The 18,076-nt window shown below is 43.1% G+C and overlaps 1 protein-coding gene across 1 annotated transcript in view; it reads right to left on the bottom strand.

Annotated features, from left to right (window-relative positions):
* The window catches only part of LAPTM4B (lysosomal protein transmembrane 4 beta), a 61,594-nt gene extending 53,717 nt beyond the window's left edge, over positions 1-7,877 (bottom strand). The window contains exon 1 of the mRNA XM_005150880.3: positions 7,718-7,877. Coding sequence (XP_005150937.1) covers positions 7,718-7,813 — 96 coding nt within the window. The 5' untranslated portion in view covers positions 7,814-7,877. The remainder of the gene's footprint in view (positions 1-7,717) is intronic.
* Positions 7,878-18,076: the final 10,199 nt, after the last annotated feature.

The following is an 18,076-nucleotide window of genomic DNA, read 5'->3' on the forward strand; positions in this document are numbered from 1 at the left end:
AGCTGAGATTAAGTTTATTTTCTTTCTAGTAGCTGGTGCAGTGTTGTGTTTTGGCTTTATTCTGGGAATAATGCTGATTTAGCTATGTGGTGCTTACCCTGATCAAGGAATATTCAGTGTCATGATCTGCCAGTGAAGAGGGGCATGAGAAGCCAGGAGGAAGCAGAAACAGGACACCTGACCCAAAATAGCCAAGAGGGTATTCCATACCACAGCACATCATGCCCAGTATATAAACTGGGGGGAGTTACCTGGAAGGGCAGATCACTGCTCAGGTCAGGCTGCTGGTGGTGAGCAACTGAACTGTGCATCACTTGGGCTTATTGTTTGCTTTTCATTTCCTCTTTTAGTTGTATATTCTCTCCCCTTGTTATTTCATTTATCATTATTATTACTAGAATTATATTGTACCTTAGTTATTGGATTGTTCTTATCTCAACCCGTGGGCTTTACATTCTTTTGATTCTTCTCCCCATCCTGCCCAGGGTTGTAGGGAGAGTGAGCAGCTGCCTGGTACTGAATTATCAGCTGCTTTTAAAACACAACAGGCTGTCAGGAATAAACTGCATTCTTCCATCACTTTGTAACCCAAGGCAAGGATTTAGTTATGCAAGGAAGAAGTGGGCACACACAAAGAATGTTACAGTGCAGATAATTACTGAAATAGTAAACAACATGATCACATGGATCTGATTTTTCTGAGCACAGCTGTTTCATAGTTGGGAAATGCATCCCTGCAAGGTGAAAATGTTCCACAAACCTGTGTTTCTGCCAAAGCATCTGTCCTGTCAGTTTTAAGTAGCTTAATGTATCTCCTGACAGAACAAGGCCTTGCTCAGCACAAGGCAGTACAAAACAGCCACAGCACTTTGAAAAACCTCTTCTAAGGCAGATGCTTAAGGTGAGGGTAGTCAGAGCTGACTACAGACATCCAAAAGAGAGAGACCCACAGCAGGGCCAGGAAGTGTGCAAGGCTCAAGTCCAGATTACTTCTTCAGTGATGCCTTCTTGGCAGATTCACTACCTCAGATCAACCAGGAGCACTCTCTTGCATCTTTGGCAAAGAGCATGGTTTTTCTCTTCCTCTTCTTCTGTTTGGAGATTTGGGGCTTTAAACTTCAGCCCAGCTGCAGAACAGCACAGTAGCTCCTGTGCACTTTTTCAAGCCTTGGGTACTTTAAACTTGCACAGTTTTACAGTCAAGGTGTAAGCCTCACAGTAAAACCAGAAAAAAAGAAAGCAATCAAGGAAATTAACTCCTGGCTATTTTGCAACATCCGTTCCATATGTCCAGGAATATATAAGACTAATTGCATTTTCACTGACGTCAGTCTAATCAACGATCAGTTTTATAAAGCTTAATGTGTTCTCCTTTGGCTCACTAGAAGATACATAATAAACCTTCAGCAGAACTTATAAATACATTTAACTTGATTAGTGCAATACGTTCTCTCCTTTCCATAAATACATTAATGATTTTTTGTATAAAACCCGAATTTAATTGTAGCATACTGGACTCTTCATGGGTTTCTTTCCTCTAACAAGCATTTATGTAAACTTTGCTCCTCTTACAACCAAACGTGTTTTCTCACTGGAGGGAGACAACTGTTCCCTTTAATCCCAGTGAATTTATGATCCAACTGAAGGTTTACTAAGAAAAAAAAAGGGTATTTAACAAAGGTTTGCATTTTCTGAATTGGTAACTGTGTCATTATGCTAGACAACTGATGCAGATTACCAGCTATCATTGCAAAGAGTCATATACTCTGCAAAAAATCCCAGTGTGATATTTGAGGATATAAGAAAAACTGACTATGTAAGGGGATTAGAGCTTAAAGACGTTACAGAAATCCTTGTGTTGTGCTGCAGACTAATAAACATTTCAGTAAATGCATGGAGCATCCAGAAGATTCTTACAAGAAATTTTATCTCTCCAACAACTTAAACAGTCTTTAAAACAAAAACATTAGTAAACACACTGCTGCATGACAGTCTTTGGACACCGACAGAGTGCTGTTTCTGCTCCTCTCTGCAACACAGCAGACACAAACTTGGCTGGTTTCATTCAGAACAGAAAGCACAAATGTAACTTGGGATATGTAGCGATTAATCCACCTTTTTTTTCCCCAGATAATTTTTATGGGCTGCTCATGGATCGATTCTGTCATGCAGAGGTATTTACAGTCTTTGCAAGCTCTCTTATTAACTGTGTGATTTACATTCCTCCCATGTGGTACTGTATTTTGTAATTTAACTGAAGACGGCCTGAAGCACGAATTTGAGAAAGGAGGCAGGAGAAGATCCTGTTTTGCAGAAACCAACCTGGGCTTGTGCGTACTGGGGAGGAGTTCTTTAAGCTCTCCAGAAGCCATTCTTGAAGCAATTAACTATAATGTTATTTAATTCTGTCCCTCTAGATAAGGTACAATCAGAATGTAGTTACTGAGAAAGTCCTTCAGACAAGATACATTGTGCTCATGCTAATGATCAGGGCAGGTCTTTATTCCTTGCTCTATCACACCTAAAATATTTTCAGTTTCTTAAGGAAATACCATGCAGGTTCTGAGCAGGTATTTGTGCAGGATCAGTCATTTATTTCCTGCTGGTCTTGAAGAAGATAATGAAATGGATGCAATCCACTGCAAGAGCAAATGCTCTGAACTTCCTCTGATTTCAGTCTCAGTTGGATTTCAACATGTACATCAATTATACAGGGAAGCTTTTGAAAGTCGGATTCATATTTTTCTTTATTCATAATGAATTCCAAGTTTTCTCTCCACTCTCCTGAAGAGCAATGTGCACAGAAGTCTCCAATGACTTACTTCAGAATGCTACTGTTTTTTTCAAGATCTCAGCTTTCATTTTATGAAAGGAAGTACAGACAATAGAAAAACTACTGATAATTTTATAGACATGGCACTGGGACATAAATACTCAGTCACTGCAGAGCCTTTGGTGAGATGGCTGATATACTATGACCATTCATATGGAGATAAAGTTGGAGATCCTTTATTCTTAGCCCATTTCATTCTATATAAAAGCAAAGAAAACTAATTTTCTAAGTAAAACACACAGCCTCATACTTGTGTTCATGCAAAATCCCACAACCTGGCTCTCGGATAACAAAGTTTCCAATTCCCTCTAACATCAGGCTTCCTTATGCTGCAATTTCTCCCTTTTCACAACTTCAGTTCTTTTTTAATTTTTCAAAATCTCCCAATTCTCACGTTTGAAAGTAAGTAATAACTTCACCTTTTCTTTGTTTTCCATGAAAGGGGCTTTCCCCCTGTTTATGAGTCCTCCACTTACAGCTCCTTCCTGATGTGAGCTGTCTCAGACAGTGCAAAGGTTGCAGAAAGAAGGACAGAGCAGCTTGGAAGTACTCCAGTGTACGTGTATTTTCCTTACATGAGCTGATCTCTACTCCCTGCCAAGTAAGCCAATATCTCAGTAATCTTCTAACTGGTATTTAAGCACATTGTCATAATCCTGCTTTGCATAGGGCTTGAAATCAATAAATAAGTTGCAAAAGATACACTTTGAGTCTTTCTGACATTGGGTCAAGTGTACTCTACTGATCTCAGCAAGGTGTTCCACCTGTGAATCAATGAGGCCACAGCAAACAGTGCTTTTCCTTCACTTTACAGTATAGAGCACATTTTTTCATCCATTAGGATTCAATTCTTCTATTAAAAATGACCTTGGATGCAGACAGAAATTACGCGCGCTTTCAACTGTATGTTCAGAGAAACCCAGAACTGGCATGCCACGACCAGCAATTGATGCTGAGCTGCCCACAGATAGCAGCTCAAATGCTGAAGCTGGCCTGGCTGAGAGCTGCGGCTCGCTCCCCTTCTTACCGCACGTCCTTCTGAGGGAGCTGCACGATGCGGTAACACGTGGGTATAAAAGGTTCTCGGCCTTTCATTAGGGTTTTATTTTTAGCCCCTGACTGCCAGGGCCCTGGGGAAGGCAGCGGGGCTGCACAGCTCCCGTGGCTCCTGCCATGCTCATGGGGCACCAGAGGGGAAGCAGCCCCTGCCCAGGGCACTGCTGCAGCCAGCAGCAATGGGCACATAGAACTCAAAACGAAAGCTCCTTCTTGTAACATCTGGGTTTTGGTTTTTTTTTCCTGAGCTGATGCCTTGAAGTTTCATCTTCTTCCCATCCAAGTAAATGGCAAATAATTCCCATTATCCCAGGAGGTGCTGGTGGGGTCTTGGGGTGCGCATAAACCCCCAATGCCATGTCAGGAGAGTGGGAAATCCTTCCATAACATTGCCAGCATGTCTGGCATTGTTCCTTCTTTGTGCTTTAGATAAAGAGAGTGGAGCCCGTTTCCTCAGGAAGAAGACATGCTGTGTTTGTAAATGTGTTTGTAAATGCCATTACCGACGGGGATGTTGTTCTGACTCACCAGTACTGACTGGGTCACTTGGAACTGACAAAAATGCTGGCTTTCTCCTGTACTGTGGAACCCAGGGGAGATCAGAACTGAAGCTGGCTCATTTCAGTGGTGTCCCTGCCTGGACCAGCACGCTGATACAACTGTCTGGAACAAAACCTAAGCTGCTGGAAGTCACTTTCTAACTTTCCTTTTTATTTATTTTTTTTTAATAATATGACATTTGTAAGACTTTTGTGCCTTCCCTGTTATTACTTGAGACCTTTGATTTCATGTTATAATACATTAAAGTCTATGCCAATGGGATACAGACCAAAGTAAGAGAACCAGCCAAACGAAATTGGTCCTCAGGGTTTGAAATAAATGCTACCCTCAGCCAGCCCTATTACTGCTATTTTAACCTTCAGCATAACATTTGCATTCAGCATTGCAGCACCCCCTTCTAAGCTTTCCTCCCCAAGGCAGCACACAAGTTCCTGAAGTGCGGGCTGTTCCGTAACCCGGTGAGATACTCTTTTCAGGAAATTTCCCCTGGCTTCCCCACCCTTTGCAAGTTACTTTTGACACTGAAGTACCTCAGTGCTCAGTGAGAACATGTATGTTGTATTCTGCGTACTACATTGCAATATCATCCAGTGCTGTACTGTATTATAATAGTCTAGATGGAGTAGCTATGGCTCTACCAGGAAGAAACTACTGAAACACAATAGCTATAGAAACATTAGCATTCTGAGGTCCATTATGTTCTAAAATAGAGCAAAGTTAAATATTTATTTCCCAGCTATTGATACTTTACGAGACCATTGTAAGTGTCCATAGCTGCTGGGTCTGTACTGGAAGTGCACACAGTGTTCCTTCCCCTTACCTGTGAGGGAAAGTGCTCTCATCATGCAGCCCTGAAGACACCAACTGCACTCAGCTCCCCACTCTCTCCACTATTTGTAGGATCCCAAACATCCAATTAAAACATTAAAACTAAAGAGCTAAAATACCATCCTGGAAAAATGCACTGTTTTTTTCCCACATTTACTCAGACATGAAATTCTGCCTCCTGAAATTGTTCTAAAATGGTCAACGTGTGAAAATGTTATTTTAAAAGGCTGCCAAAACTATTCATTCTCTTGGAGGGATGTTTTTTCCTCAAGTAATTTCCTGTAAAGCATAATGTCAAACAGTATGCACGGTGAAAAATCAAAGGGGTTTTTGCTTGAACTTTATTTGAGGCAATGTTCATAGCTCACATGTGGTTTGGGGTAACACAGCCACCCAAAATGCATGCAAAATACTGCATCTATTTCTATGTAAACCCTTGATAGCACATGCCATCAAATCATAATTGCTCTTCTGAGATAAAGCAATATTTTTGTATGTGAGTTTGTAAACCAGTCCTTTCAGCCAGGAGAGCTATTTACTCAAGTAGCTATCCCTTCCTTACTTACTGCTTCTTAACTCTGTAAGCTGGCAAAAAGACTCAGCCTTTGTTATCAATATGCATCTAAGTTTCTATTCTTAATAGTTAACCTTGAAAATCTAAATATTTGCAATAGTAGAGAAAGCGCAGAAAGAAACATGCACCTTGACGTGTTATGAGTTATTGCCAGTTTGAAGTCATTGAGAAATCCTCCCTGAAGAAGTTATGAAAGCAAAAGAAGCAAAGTAGGAAGAGGTGTAAATCAGGGAATACCTGCTGGCTAGAGAATTTAAAAGCAGATTTTGCAGAAAAATACTGTGTTAAGTTGGCCACTGGTAATTAAATGTTAGTAATGCAATAGGTAACAAAGTCTAAAAAGTTGTCAGTCTCTTTATCTAAGGCCAGGTGATGCACTTCCCTCTTTTTGAATATATTTAGGTCCACTAAACAGCAGAATTATCTGTATCCCTGCCTTTGTGGAGCCAATGTCAAAGGACTTCATTGAGCTGAAGGCAGCAAGAAATAACAAGCATCCTAGAAGAAATGTTCAAAACCTTTCAGGTCATATTAAAACTTACTGAAACTTCACTGCAGCCAGGCAAAGAGGGGTGTATTTTTGATACTGCCAGTATTCCAGATACCACAGGCTGTGGATATTGCATTTAACTTTATTTTATTAAACCAGGAACAAGAAATGATTCGACTAATGCACCATTTTCTCAGTTGTGAAAGATGTATTTTATAGGAAATTGAACATTTTATATGATGTCTATGACATAAATGTCAACCTAGCCTTTTTATTACACTGATTGAATTTATTTAATGAGCTGTCTTACAATGGGGGGGCAGCCCTGCGTTTTTCAGTTGCTTCTAAAGGGAATTTCAGTAGTTAGCAAATAAACCAGGGTCTAATCTGCCTCAGTCTGAAGTTGTTTGAAAAACGATGCTTGGCAAACAGCTCTCCGTGGCCTTTGCTGTCAGATGGAGACTCATTTCTCATACCAAGAGACTGAACAGGCTGAGAAGTGCATCTACTTAACCCACAGCCATGAACCCACTCTTTTTATTGTCATGACACACTTGCAAATCCTGCGACTATGGCAGGGCCAGCTCTGGGAAAGCTGCTTTTCCTGCATTGCCACCCAAGGGACTGAAGAATGATTGTCAAAGACAGGAGAGGAATCAAGGGCTTAATGTGCCTTCTCTGCACCGAGTCTTTGCCCTGGCTGAATAACAGGGTGTCGAACAACCCCCGGGGTCGATGGTAACGCATTAAAACTGTGCCTCAAGGGTCCATTCCTCACCCATGTCCTATAGCCCTGCCAGAGGAAAGAAGTCTTTCTAGTACCCCATAGCAGCTGCGTGGAAGGTTTGAGAGCCCCCTGACAGACAGACCAAGATAGTACTGACAAGCAGTTATCTGACAACCAAGGGACAGCAATGATGAGAACACCCAACTTCAAGAAGCAGCGGCCAGAAATGATAAACCAACATTTTCCGCGCAGCGTGCTCAGGGGCCGGGCAGCCTTGCTGGGGCTCACGCAGCAGTGGGATCTCAGCGCTGCGGTCGACAAACACAGCTCCGAAGTTTGGGGGGAAACCCCTCTCTCCGGGGATCTTCATTCCTTACATTTTCATCCCCTACAGAGCTCTGTGCATGACACCCTGTGAGCCCGTCCGCGCTCTGTCTCCTGCCCCCCCTCCCCTGGCCATTACCCACACGCACGGTTCGTTCCCCAGCTCGGGCAGAGGCTGAACACCCCTCCGGGGGACACCCGTGGGACAGCAGAGTGGAAGCGCGGGGCTCCCCCGCGTAGCCCCTCCGCGGAGCAGCACCGGAGGCTGCCGCGGTGCCGAGAGGGGACCCCCGTGGAACGGGCACGGCCGAAGGGGGCGCTTACCAGGTACCATACTCCGAGGATGATGGTGCCGGTGCGGACATGGCAGCAGAGGCAGCAGCTGTTGGAGTAGAAGCGCGCCCAGGCCGAGCTCTGCATCTCCGCGGCTCCTCTGGGCTCCGCGCCGCTACGCGCCTCTCACCGCGCTGCTCCGCGGAGGCGGGACCGGGGCAGGGCCGGGGCCAGGCCGGGCTGGGGCCGCCCCTCCCGGCGGGCGGGACCGACAGCGGAGGGACCCGGCCCAGGCTGTGGTAGCGGGCGGGGGCTTCCCGGGTTGGGGGTTCCCAGGGCAGAGGGTGGTGCTTCCTCCAAACCCTGCTGTGTCCGAGCAGGCCCCAGAGCACTGGAGCAGTCACGGCAAAGCACGGACGGGGTTTAACACAGAGCTGAGGGAACTGAGGGAGCGGACAGCCTGGCCTGCCTGTCCCCGGCACTGCGCGGTAGTGGCATAGCGCTGTTCTCCCGGTGTCCTACCGCACTTCCCAGGCACCGCTGGGCCTGGAATTACTGTGCTGAGAGTGGACTCAGAGAGTGCTTCCTTAGGAAAGCTTCTAGCTCATCTGACAACTCGACTGGCAAATCAACAGGAATAACACTCCATTTCACTAGAAAGAAAGGTAATATTGGAAGAGATCATGGAATGCTTTGGATTTGCCCCATAGTCAGAAGTCACGAACATTGGGGCACCTTTAGATCCATCTGGACAGGGTGCTGGGACATCTAGTCTAGGTTGTGCTTTGCCTAGAAAAGTTGGACCACCTTGAGATCCCTTCCAACCTGGCATTTTATGATTCTGTGATTTATCGTCTTTTACAGTGCCCTCCCAATCCATTCCCAGTTTCAGCTATTAAGGAGGCTGGAGTTGCCTTGTGTAACTGATACACAAATTAACATTAATCTCATTGTTACTACATGCAGTTACTGCTCCGATGGAGGTGTTGAAACAGCACTAGGGGGGAGGACTCTCCAGTGTGTTCCAGCACTGATGTGTGTGGGTAGAAGCTAAACTTCCTGCCAAGCAGCTGACTTTTTTCATACTTAATTTATCTGAGAGCTGTAGCATTCTCTAGAGGAAATAACAAAGAAAATTCTACCAGGAGATCTGTATGCCCAGCCTGACCCTAAGAATTATTTATTTACTGCTGTCTATCTTGGCTTCCTACCAAATCCCAGAGTTTATCATCAAAATATAACACCAAAATTACTCAAATGTTTCCCTATATGGTTACTTTGGGGCTCTTCTGTGTTTCATATATACATCTGCACAGAACAGGAACTCCAAGATAAAAGCTAATTTGGCACAGAGGAACATTTTTAACTATGCCTTATCCCTACACATAAAGCCACTATAGTAAATTAAATTAAAAATACTTTAAGTAGGAACTTTACATAACCTTTCTTTTTGGCTTGTCCTTATAAAACTTTCAGGGTTGTTTGGGATTTTTTTTGTGCATAAAAAGAAAAGCCACTTGGCACTGAATTTACTGTTTTGACTAGATTGTATGCATAAGCCAAATACTGTATTTTTAAGATTCATATTCAAACATGACAATAAAATTGTAATAAAATGAACCATCCACATTAGCAAAGCAAATATTTAAGAGACCAAAGGAAAAACCCAAACAATGTGGTCTGGATTATCTCACTGGTAACCTTGAGAGACCTTGTAACACCAGAAAGTAAGCAAGTCAGAGACTAAACCCTTGTATATACACCTTGTAAGTGTGCATGGAAGGTAAGAGAATGTGCTTCATGAAGGTTATCTGACCAAGGAGCTGACCTTTTCAAAGAAAGGGGATAATAGGCAAAGGGGGATGTGATAAACAAGGATACACAGGGCAAATCTGTTGGACAGGTGACAATGGAGACAATGCCAAAGACCAAAAGTCTCTGGTTACTGATTGATGGGCCATTGAAGAGCTCCAGGTGCAGCTTTGGAGAGTGTCACCTGGAATTTGTGACTGATAAGAAGCGTCAAAGAAGAGGAACATGAGGATTGGAGATACTTGAGGGATAGGCTGCAAAATTTAGGGAGGAATGATTAGAGGAAGAGAATGAGGAAGGAGCAAGGGAAGGAATCAGACAAAAAGAGGTATAAAAGGGGTCGATTGCATGTAAAGTGCACTTGTTTGATGGAGCCCTGTGCCTGATTACTCTCTCTTATAAAACCTTTCTTAACTGTCCCTCTGTGCAATCTCACTCTCCCACAGAGTGGTTGGGTGGGGACTGCAAGGAGTAAGGGCCAGCTACTCGGGCATTGGTGTGAGGCAAGCAAAGGGCTCACTGCCAGTGTCTGGAGTGGGACTATGGGTCACACATAGCCTGTGTTCCCTGGGGCTGGCTGCTGGGGACTGTGAGTCTGTACCTGCCCCAGCTGGGGGGGTATGTGTGGTATTCACTTGCCAAGGTCAAGTTGGACTGGCTGGTCTGTACTCAGGTCTTCTGCAAGTCTAGCTGAAGGCACCACCATGCCTGTGGTCATCTGCATAGCCATCCCCATTGGTGTCCTATGCCTGCAAACAGGAAAGCAGTGGCCACATCCATTTTCCTGGGATGGGCACAACAAGCTGGGCTCCAGCAGCCAGGCTGGAGGAACCCTGGGCCCCAGAACTGCTGGAGGCAGTAGCCACTTGTGACAGTCCCCAGCACAGCCCTCATCTCTGTAAAGAGAAATTAACTGCACTTTTTCTTTTGCTTACTGTTTCCCATAAATGGCTTTAACTTGGATATCCTTAGAAGAAAGAGGAAGGAAGAACGAGAAGGTGAACACTAATTACCCAAGAGCAGTTTCCTGTATAATTATTAATTTCCATTCAAAAAGCCTGGTGGAAAAGATCACAAAACATCAGGCTTCATGTAACACTCCTGATTTATAACCAACTGTATCAGGTCTGTGTGCAGGCTTTTGGTACTGGGGGAGCCCCAGGGTGGCATCTGTGAGAAGCTGCTAGAAGCTTCCACTGTGCCCAACATAGCCAATGCCACCTGACTCCAAGACAGACCAGCTGCTGCCCAAGGCTGAGCCCCTCAGCAATGGTGGTAGCACCTCTGGAATAACATGTTTAAGGAGGGGGAAAGTTAAGGCACAGGAGCAACCTCAGCTGGAGAGAAGAGTGGGAATATGTGACAGCAACAGCTCTGTAGACTCCCGGTGAAGAGGGAGGGAGGTGGTAGTCCAGGCACCAGAGCCCTTGCTCAGCCACAGGTCACTGTGTAGTCTCCATCCAGAATAGAAATGCAGACTCATGGCTCATGCCCGTCCTTACCACAGCAGAGCTGTAAATCAACAAGCTTATTTCATACAGCTGCAGCACATGCTGAGAGCAGCACTAGCCAGCTCGGGAAGGACCCAGTGCAACTTTGGTCTGTGGCTAATTCTGTGTGCTGCAAGCTGTTAAGAAATCAATTATATCCTGTGTCCCGCTGCTGCTCTGTACTCCGTGCTGCTCATGTATCCTCCATGACGATCTCACTCCAGGGTACAACTTCTCTGCCAGATGATGCTCTGATCAGTCTGGCTTTTTCCTGGGCTTTCATTAAAATTGGTTATTGGTACTCCTCTTTCCAACCTTTTTGATACCTATCTGAGCAAGACTGCTTGAGGAGGTGTCCTGGATTCAGCAGTAGCAGTCATTTTTCTCCTTCTTAGTAGCTGGTGCAGTGCTGTGTTTTTGACTTTCAGCCTGGGAACAGTGCTGATACCACTGATGTTTTCAGTTGTTGCTCAGTAATGTTCACTCTGACCAAGGACTTTATAAATCTCATGCTCTGCCAGGGAGGAGGGGAAGCCAGGGGGAAGCAGAGACAGGACACCTGATCCAAACTGACCAAAGGGATATTCCATACCACAGCACGTCATGCCTGGGTTGTAAACTGAGGGCAGTTACCCTGAAGGGGAAAGTTTGCTGCTCAGGTCGGGCTGGGTATTGGTCGGCAGGTGGTGAGCAGTTGTATTCTCTTCCCTTATTATTTCCCTTATCATTATTGTTATTGATGTCAGCAGTAGTGGTTTTGTGTTATACCTTAGTTACTGGGCTGCTCTTATTTCAACCCATGGGAGTTACATTCCTTCAATTCTTCTCCCCATCCCTCCAGTGGCAGGGGAGGAAGAAAAGGGGGGAGTGAGTGAGGGAGCAGCTGTGTGGTTCTGGGTTATTGGCTGGGCTGAAACCATGGCAGGAGGACTATCATTCCCACCTTCTGTCTGCACTTAAGAGTCCACAGAGGTGGTGGAGTAAAGTTCATTTGGCCTTGAATAATTCACTTCCTCTGTTGTTCAGCATTACCCACAGCACATACACTAAAGGGCAGCAAGGGAACATCATCTGCTTGTAGAATTAGCCACATGCTCCAGACTTAGCAAAGAAGTTGTTAATTGTTTTGTATTTGGCCAGGTTAAAACAAGATAAGAAAAGGGTTAAACATTGTCTAGAAACCAAGGTCTGGGTATTGTCCTTTGGCACAGGGTGGTGACAACATTGGGAAACTGTGATTGTAGCAAAAAGGCATTTTAAGAGTCCAAGTTGTTGTTTGTCTTGCTTCAGAGCCTGTGTTTCAGGATGGCTGCAAATGCTTCACATATTCTGGGCTACAGAAACATTTAATGCAACAGAGTTTAAAAAACATCCTGCTTTCTCAAAAAAGCAACCCTTCAGTAAACGTCTGATGCTATCTCTCTGCCACAAAGGCTGGGCAACAGGCAACAGAATAGGACTACTGCCACAATTCAAAATGGGTTCAAGAGGTCATTCATTCTTCTGGGTTGTGTAAAGAAGATCAGGATGAGAACAGTATTTTTCTCCAGAGTGTCAGAACACACTTTAGAAGCCCAAGAAGCCCGCAAGGGAGTCACTGTGAAGACTCAGCTTCGTATGCAACTGCTTACACAGAGCTAGTCAAATTCTCATGTTTCAGTACCAAACAGTGGACGAGAAACTGGGATTGGGGGGGTAGGATAGTGGGTGGTAACAGTGTTTGGGGTCTTTTTTGTTGTGTGAATTTTGGGTTATTTATTTATTCATTTATTCCCCCTGCCCCTCCCCTCCATCCCCCATACCCATCCCTGCCCCATTCTTTCTAAGCTCTCTTTTGACCTTTAAGAAGTTGTTGAGAGAAATGCCTGGACCTTTTTAGCTCATTTCTGGGATATTTTGCCATGATTTGCCTTATAGAAAGAAGATAGCAATTCTAATCTCTTAGACAACTGGTATATTTACCCACTTTAGTTTTCATGATAGTAAACTGCAGCTGTAACTCTAGCTTCTTTGGTCCACAGCTTCATAATTCTGTTTAAAGTTGCTGATTTTAAACCAACATATCAGTAAAATATTTGGATAAGCTGCCTGTGTTAATTGGATAAGCTAAGAGCTCAAATGTTCTCCAAGAAAAGGTCATCTTACTGGCTCCTTCATTTTCCCCTTTACTGACTTGAAAAAGCCTTTCAGTTTTGCTGTGGAGAGAGAGGGCTCACAAGAAGGCTGGTGAATTCTGAAGCACACTGAGATCCAGCTCTTTTTCCTTCTGGCCTTCCCATTCATGATAGCTTTGAAGATTAGTGTCAACATCTTGTATAATAAGAAGCCATCTGTGCTGCATTCACTAAAAACCTCAAAAGTAGGTGAGGTGATTGTCTCCTTAATTGCCTGGCAGCAGATTTGCAATTTGGTAACATGTACTGTAAACCTTCCTGCAGTGACAGACACAATATGCTAGCTATGGGCTGCAGTCTGCTCAGAGGTGTACCTGCTCCAGCATGGAGCACCTCCTTTCAAAAGTACATCACAGCACCAACAATGTCTCCTTCCATTTCTCCTCAGGTGACTTTTTCATGTCCCTTCCTTTTTTCATCTCCCTTGCCCCTGCTCTTTTCTTAAGCACATTTGCCACGGTTGCCACAAGCTTCCCTCACTAAAGTTTTGGTGTGCAGAAGGTATTTACACTGGAGTCAGAGCCATCTGGCACTGGCTGTGGCCAACTCTCATGAATAATTTTTGGTTAGTAATAATGTGCAGGTTTAATGGAAATTTTAAAAGTGCTAATGCAAGTTTGACTGAAGACAACTGGCATTAGTAAAAATGCTTGAGATGAATACATGAAATTAAAGTATATAAAGTCAAACAGTGTGAAAAGCGCATCTAAAGATAGAGTATGTGTTAAGAGCATACTTATTCTCTGAAACTTTCTACCCTGTAGCATTTCTACACCACTAACCAGTACCTTAGCAATAAATTCTCCCTCCTTTTGTCTCAAAAGTCTGCAAATTCCTATAATAACTTCAATTTTCCCAGATGAACAGAGCTAGTGAACCTGTACCCCACCTTATACCCAGGGGAGCAGAAGAGCTTTGGCTTTTCCTCTCCACTGGCTTAAGCATGCCTAAAGACACTGAAAAGCAGAGATACCACCACCAATCCTGGCAGCTCGGTTCCAGCCATTATCAACCAAATTGATAACCACAGTATATATACAATACAGGTGTCTTGTATCCAACTCAAACTTATTCTTTTCTTCCATCAGGCTAATAAGCTCTTTGGTAACTTGTATCCTAGTAGCTGCTGCTCTACAATGAAGTCTTCTCCAAATCTTTTGGGTAAACTAATAAATTAATGTTCTACTTATCAGACACAGCTTCCAGTCCTTTAAGTACGTGTATTGCTTCTCTTACTAGTGTGGGGATCTATACAGTTTTGTAAAAGCTTTTAAAATAGCAGGCATCAGGCATAACAGTATTTAATCAATGGACACAGTACTGAGATTGTACCCCCCATTCCTCTTCACTACTCAGATTCAAACATCCCAGGATTTACACTTGACATTTTACTACAGAGACCCAGTGGAAGGTCACACTTGGAGGTTTTTTTGGCCTGAATTCTTATGCTGGACACAGGATTAAACTGACTGGGACATTTTATCCATAGTCTGTAGCCAATTATAGAACATGAAATACAGCATATGAGGATGAGATGGAGCTGCTGGATAAATAAGCTGCTGTGTTGCCAGCAGTGTCTCACTGCTTGCCAGATTGCTTGAGCAGAGGAAATCTCAGTGACAGTTTTTAATAGTGTGTCGACTTTGTGGTCAGAGAGGTCACAGGTCTTTGATTGATAGAAGAGGCAGACCTTCTAAGAAAAGCTAATATACATCAAATAGCATTTACTTCCTTTTAGTTCCATTAGTTAGATTAGTTAATGTTTAATTTATGGATTCATTTGAGTATGGCTCAACTCTGGGAATATTGCCAGACTTGATTTCCTTTTTCATTATACAATTATGAGTTTTACCCCTTCTTTTAAAAGCTCACTTTTAAAAAAGGTAGGTAACCCCTTTCCCCCCCATTTTGCTCATGGAACATGATCTGTTTACATATTTTGATTATTTTTTTACTTATATTTATTAAAAGTCATAATCATTTTGTCTTTCATTATCAATCTCAATCTAGTGAGAAATAATTTTCTTCCAACCTGTTGAGAACCAACACTCATTTTTAAGTACAGTCAAGAGGAATTAAACCAGCACATCTTCCATAACTGTGATTTATGGGTTATTACTGCCTGTAACTTACACAGCAAACACTTCCCAGTTCTGTATTTTTAGATGCTAGTCAGGTTTCAAGAGGTAACTCACCATTTCACTCAGGGGCCTGCTCAGACTTTCTCCCAGGTGCACTTTATTCTTTATCACATTAAGCCATATGAGCCAAAAACCTGAGCTTTGAAGAAACTGAATAGCATCACCATCTATTGCTAGATATTAATCTGAATACCTATGGAGCTATTTTTTCCTGCTTTCTTTCAAGTTTGCTGGACATCTGAGCAAACTCCAGGGCATTTCTCACCAGTGTTCACCACAGGCAGAGGTTTGAAGTGCAGCTTTACAGAAACTTTGAGTCCCACTCATATTATTTTTTTCCTGTGACAAGAAAAACACTTTACTTTCTCACAGGTGCCACATCCTCTACCAATTCACCCATCTACTGCTTAATATGGAGTCACCAGTGATGTTCACTTCCTTGCCAGCCAAGCCTGCAGAACATGCCACAGGAGGTGGTGGCTTTAAATGCAAAAATGTCATCTGTGTTTGCACCCTTCAGCATCCTGTCCTGAATCCCCTTGATGGTTGCTTTGCTGAGCACACGATAGCAATTCAGACACAGCCAATACCTGCCTTTTCCTGCAGTCCCTGCAGAGGCAAACTGCAAGTACTGTACGTGCAACATTTTGTATATTTATATGCAGACCTCCTATATACACTGTTTATAATTACAGGCCTATGGTATATCTTTCATGAGGTGCAGAGATGCAGCACAGACTTCACGAGCAAGGAAAACACTTTATGGCGCTGATGGTGCAGAAAATTTAATTGGATGAAGTTTGTTCCAATTTATAAATCTTTTGTATGTACTGGGAAATGCAGCTAGGAAATCCAGATTAAAAACTGCATAAGATGAATCCACCGGTACCATGAGTCTGTGTGCATGGGGTGAGACTGAAACTCTCTAGCACATTATTTTTTATATTGCCTCTTCTAAAGAGACTCAGATCAAGGCTGCTAATGCTCTTCCAAGTATAGAAACCAAAGCCACTCTTGGCTTCTCTTCATCACAGGCTCCTCCAAATGTCCACAATGTCCTTCTAGGATCCCCCATGGCAGATGTAACATTGATAGTTTAAATCATATGCCTAATTTTTCATCCTCCACTTTGTATAGCAAATGGCATTGTAAATACCAATATAACTCTACTGAAATAGCATTGCTTGGCAACTGATCCCCAAAAGCTGTGTAAACATCACTTCAAAAACACATCTCACAATGACACTGCTTTCTGCTGTGTGTCCCAATACAGGTTATCAATGTAAAGTCTATTACTGTATTGTGACTGTAAATCATATTATAGGCATGCACATGTGAACACGTTGGATTATAGTCTGAAGCAACTTTGGGATATCCTGATTGAGCCAACATTGCAGAGATCTCCCAACTCACATTGGTATTCAGTAAATAACACAGAGAAAGTTTAATTGCAATAACACACAATTCTAACTCATCATCTCTGCTGCAACTCAGTGTCAAGCACTCAGTGTCAAACATCTACGTACAAACCTTTTGAATACAGTTGGTTAGAAATGGCATATGGAAACCTCATCTCTGCAGATCAGAATGATACATACATGTTTGTCACTTTGAAGAGCAGTACCTCCCATTTAGTACGAGCTCAGTGTTTCATTCAGTCAATGTTTGAAGTGATTCTGGGAGTGCTCTGAAATGAAGTAAGATTTGGTGGGGCAAGTCAGTAAGTACATAACAGTACAATGCTGTTGTTACGCATTCTGCAGCTTCCTTATTGCACACTCCTGCAGTGAAGTACTCAACACTGCTCAGCTTCTCAGCATCTGAATTTTTCAGTTCTAACATCAAAATAACTGATCACCAACAAGACATTGTTCAAAACCAAGCATTACTTTGATTATGTAAATCTGAATATTTTTTCCCTTTGATGTTTATTGTATATGAGCTCTTAAACCACATAACTGTCACAGTACACCTTCCTATTTGCAAGATAGTCAGCACCCCTCACTGAGAGGTTTTACCATGCTGATGGAGGCATCCTTAAAACCCTGGCAGAACACCCTGCAGATAACTCATTTGGAGCCGGGCTGAGCCACTGGTTTGCCATAAATAATGAACACAATTTGCAGCTGGGAATTCTTCCCACAGTTAACTTGTCAAAATACTTCCTTTGAGGTGGATGCTCAAGAAATGTTTTGAATGATTATGTCTAAAGAGTTTAAAGCCTCAAACCATATCATGTCCTCCATACAGCAGCAACACAAAACAGAAGCAAAACAGTGTGTGAAAGGCAACGTGTGGTGCTCTCAAGAGACGTTAGCATTACATCAAGTCTTTACATAAGAAAATGTTCCAGCACAATGCTCTCTGACAGCACAGAGTGATGAATCCCAGCGGCATAGTAGCACAAAGTCAAGATTTTTAGTGACAGAATTATTAATGCAAAGTGAAGCACTTGCAATCCTGCTTCCACAGGTTGACCTTGTGCTACGTGACAGATGCTCTGCCTGGAAGTGAACAGGCAAAAAGCTATTTTCTGATGTGACACACATGACTTCTGACCAAGTTTTTCATAGCCTAGTATTTGTGTGATGTGACTGCAGAAATCCAAAACATGTGGTGTAAAACCTGCCCCTCTCAGACACCAAAATGCCTGGCTTTGGAGATCTTCAGTTACGCATTTCTGTTACAGCCAACAAAGAATTTTTTTATGTTTAAGGCAGAGCAAGCTAAAATGTTTTAATCATCACAAATCCAATCACTAAATCTGCTGTTCTGCATGCCTTGCAAGGCCTT

Source organism: Melopsittacus undulatus, chromosome 1, assembly GCF_012275295.1.
Source record: "Melopsittacus undulatus isolate bMelUnd1 chromosome 1, bMelUnd1.mat.Z, whole genome shotgun sequence".
Lineage (NCBI taxonomy): Eukaryota > Metazoa > Chordata > Aves > Psittaciformes > Psittaculidae > Melopsittacus > Melopsittacus undulatus.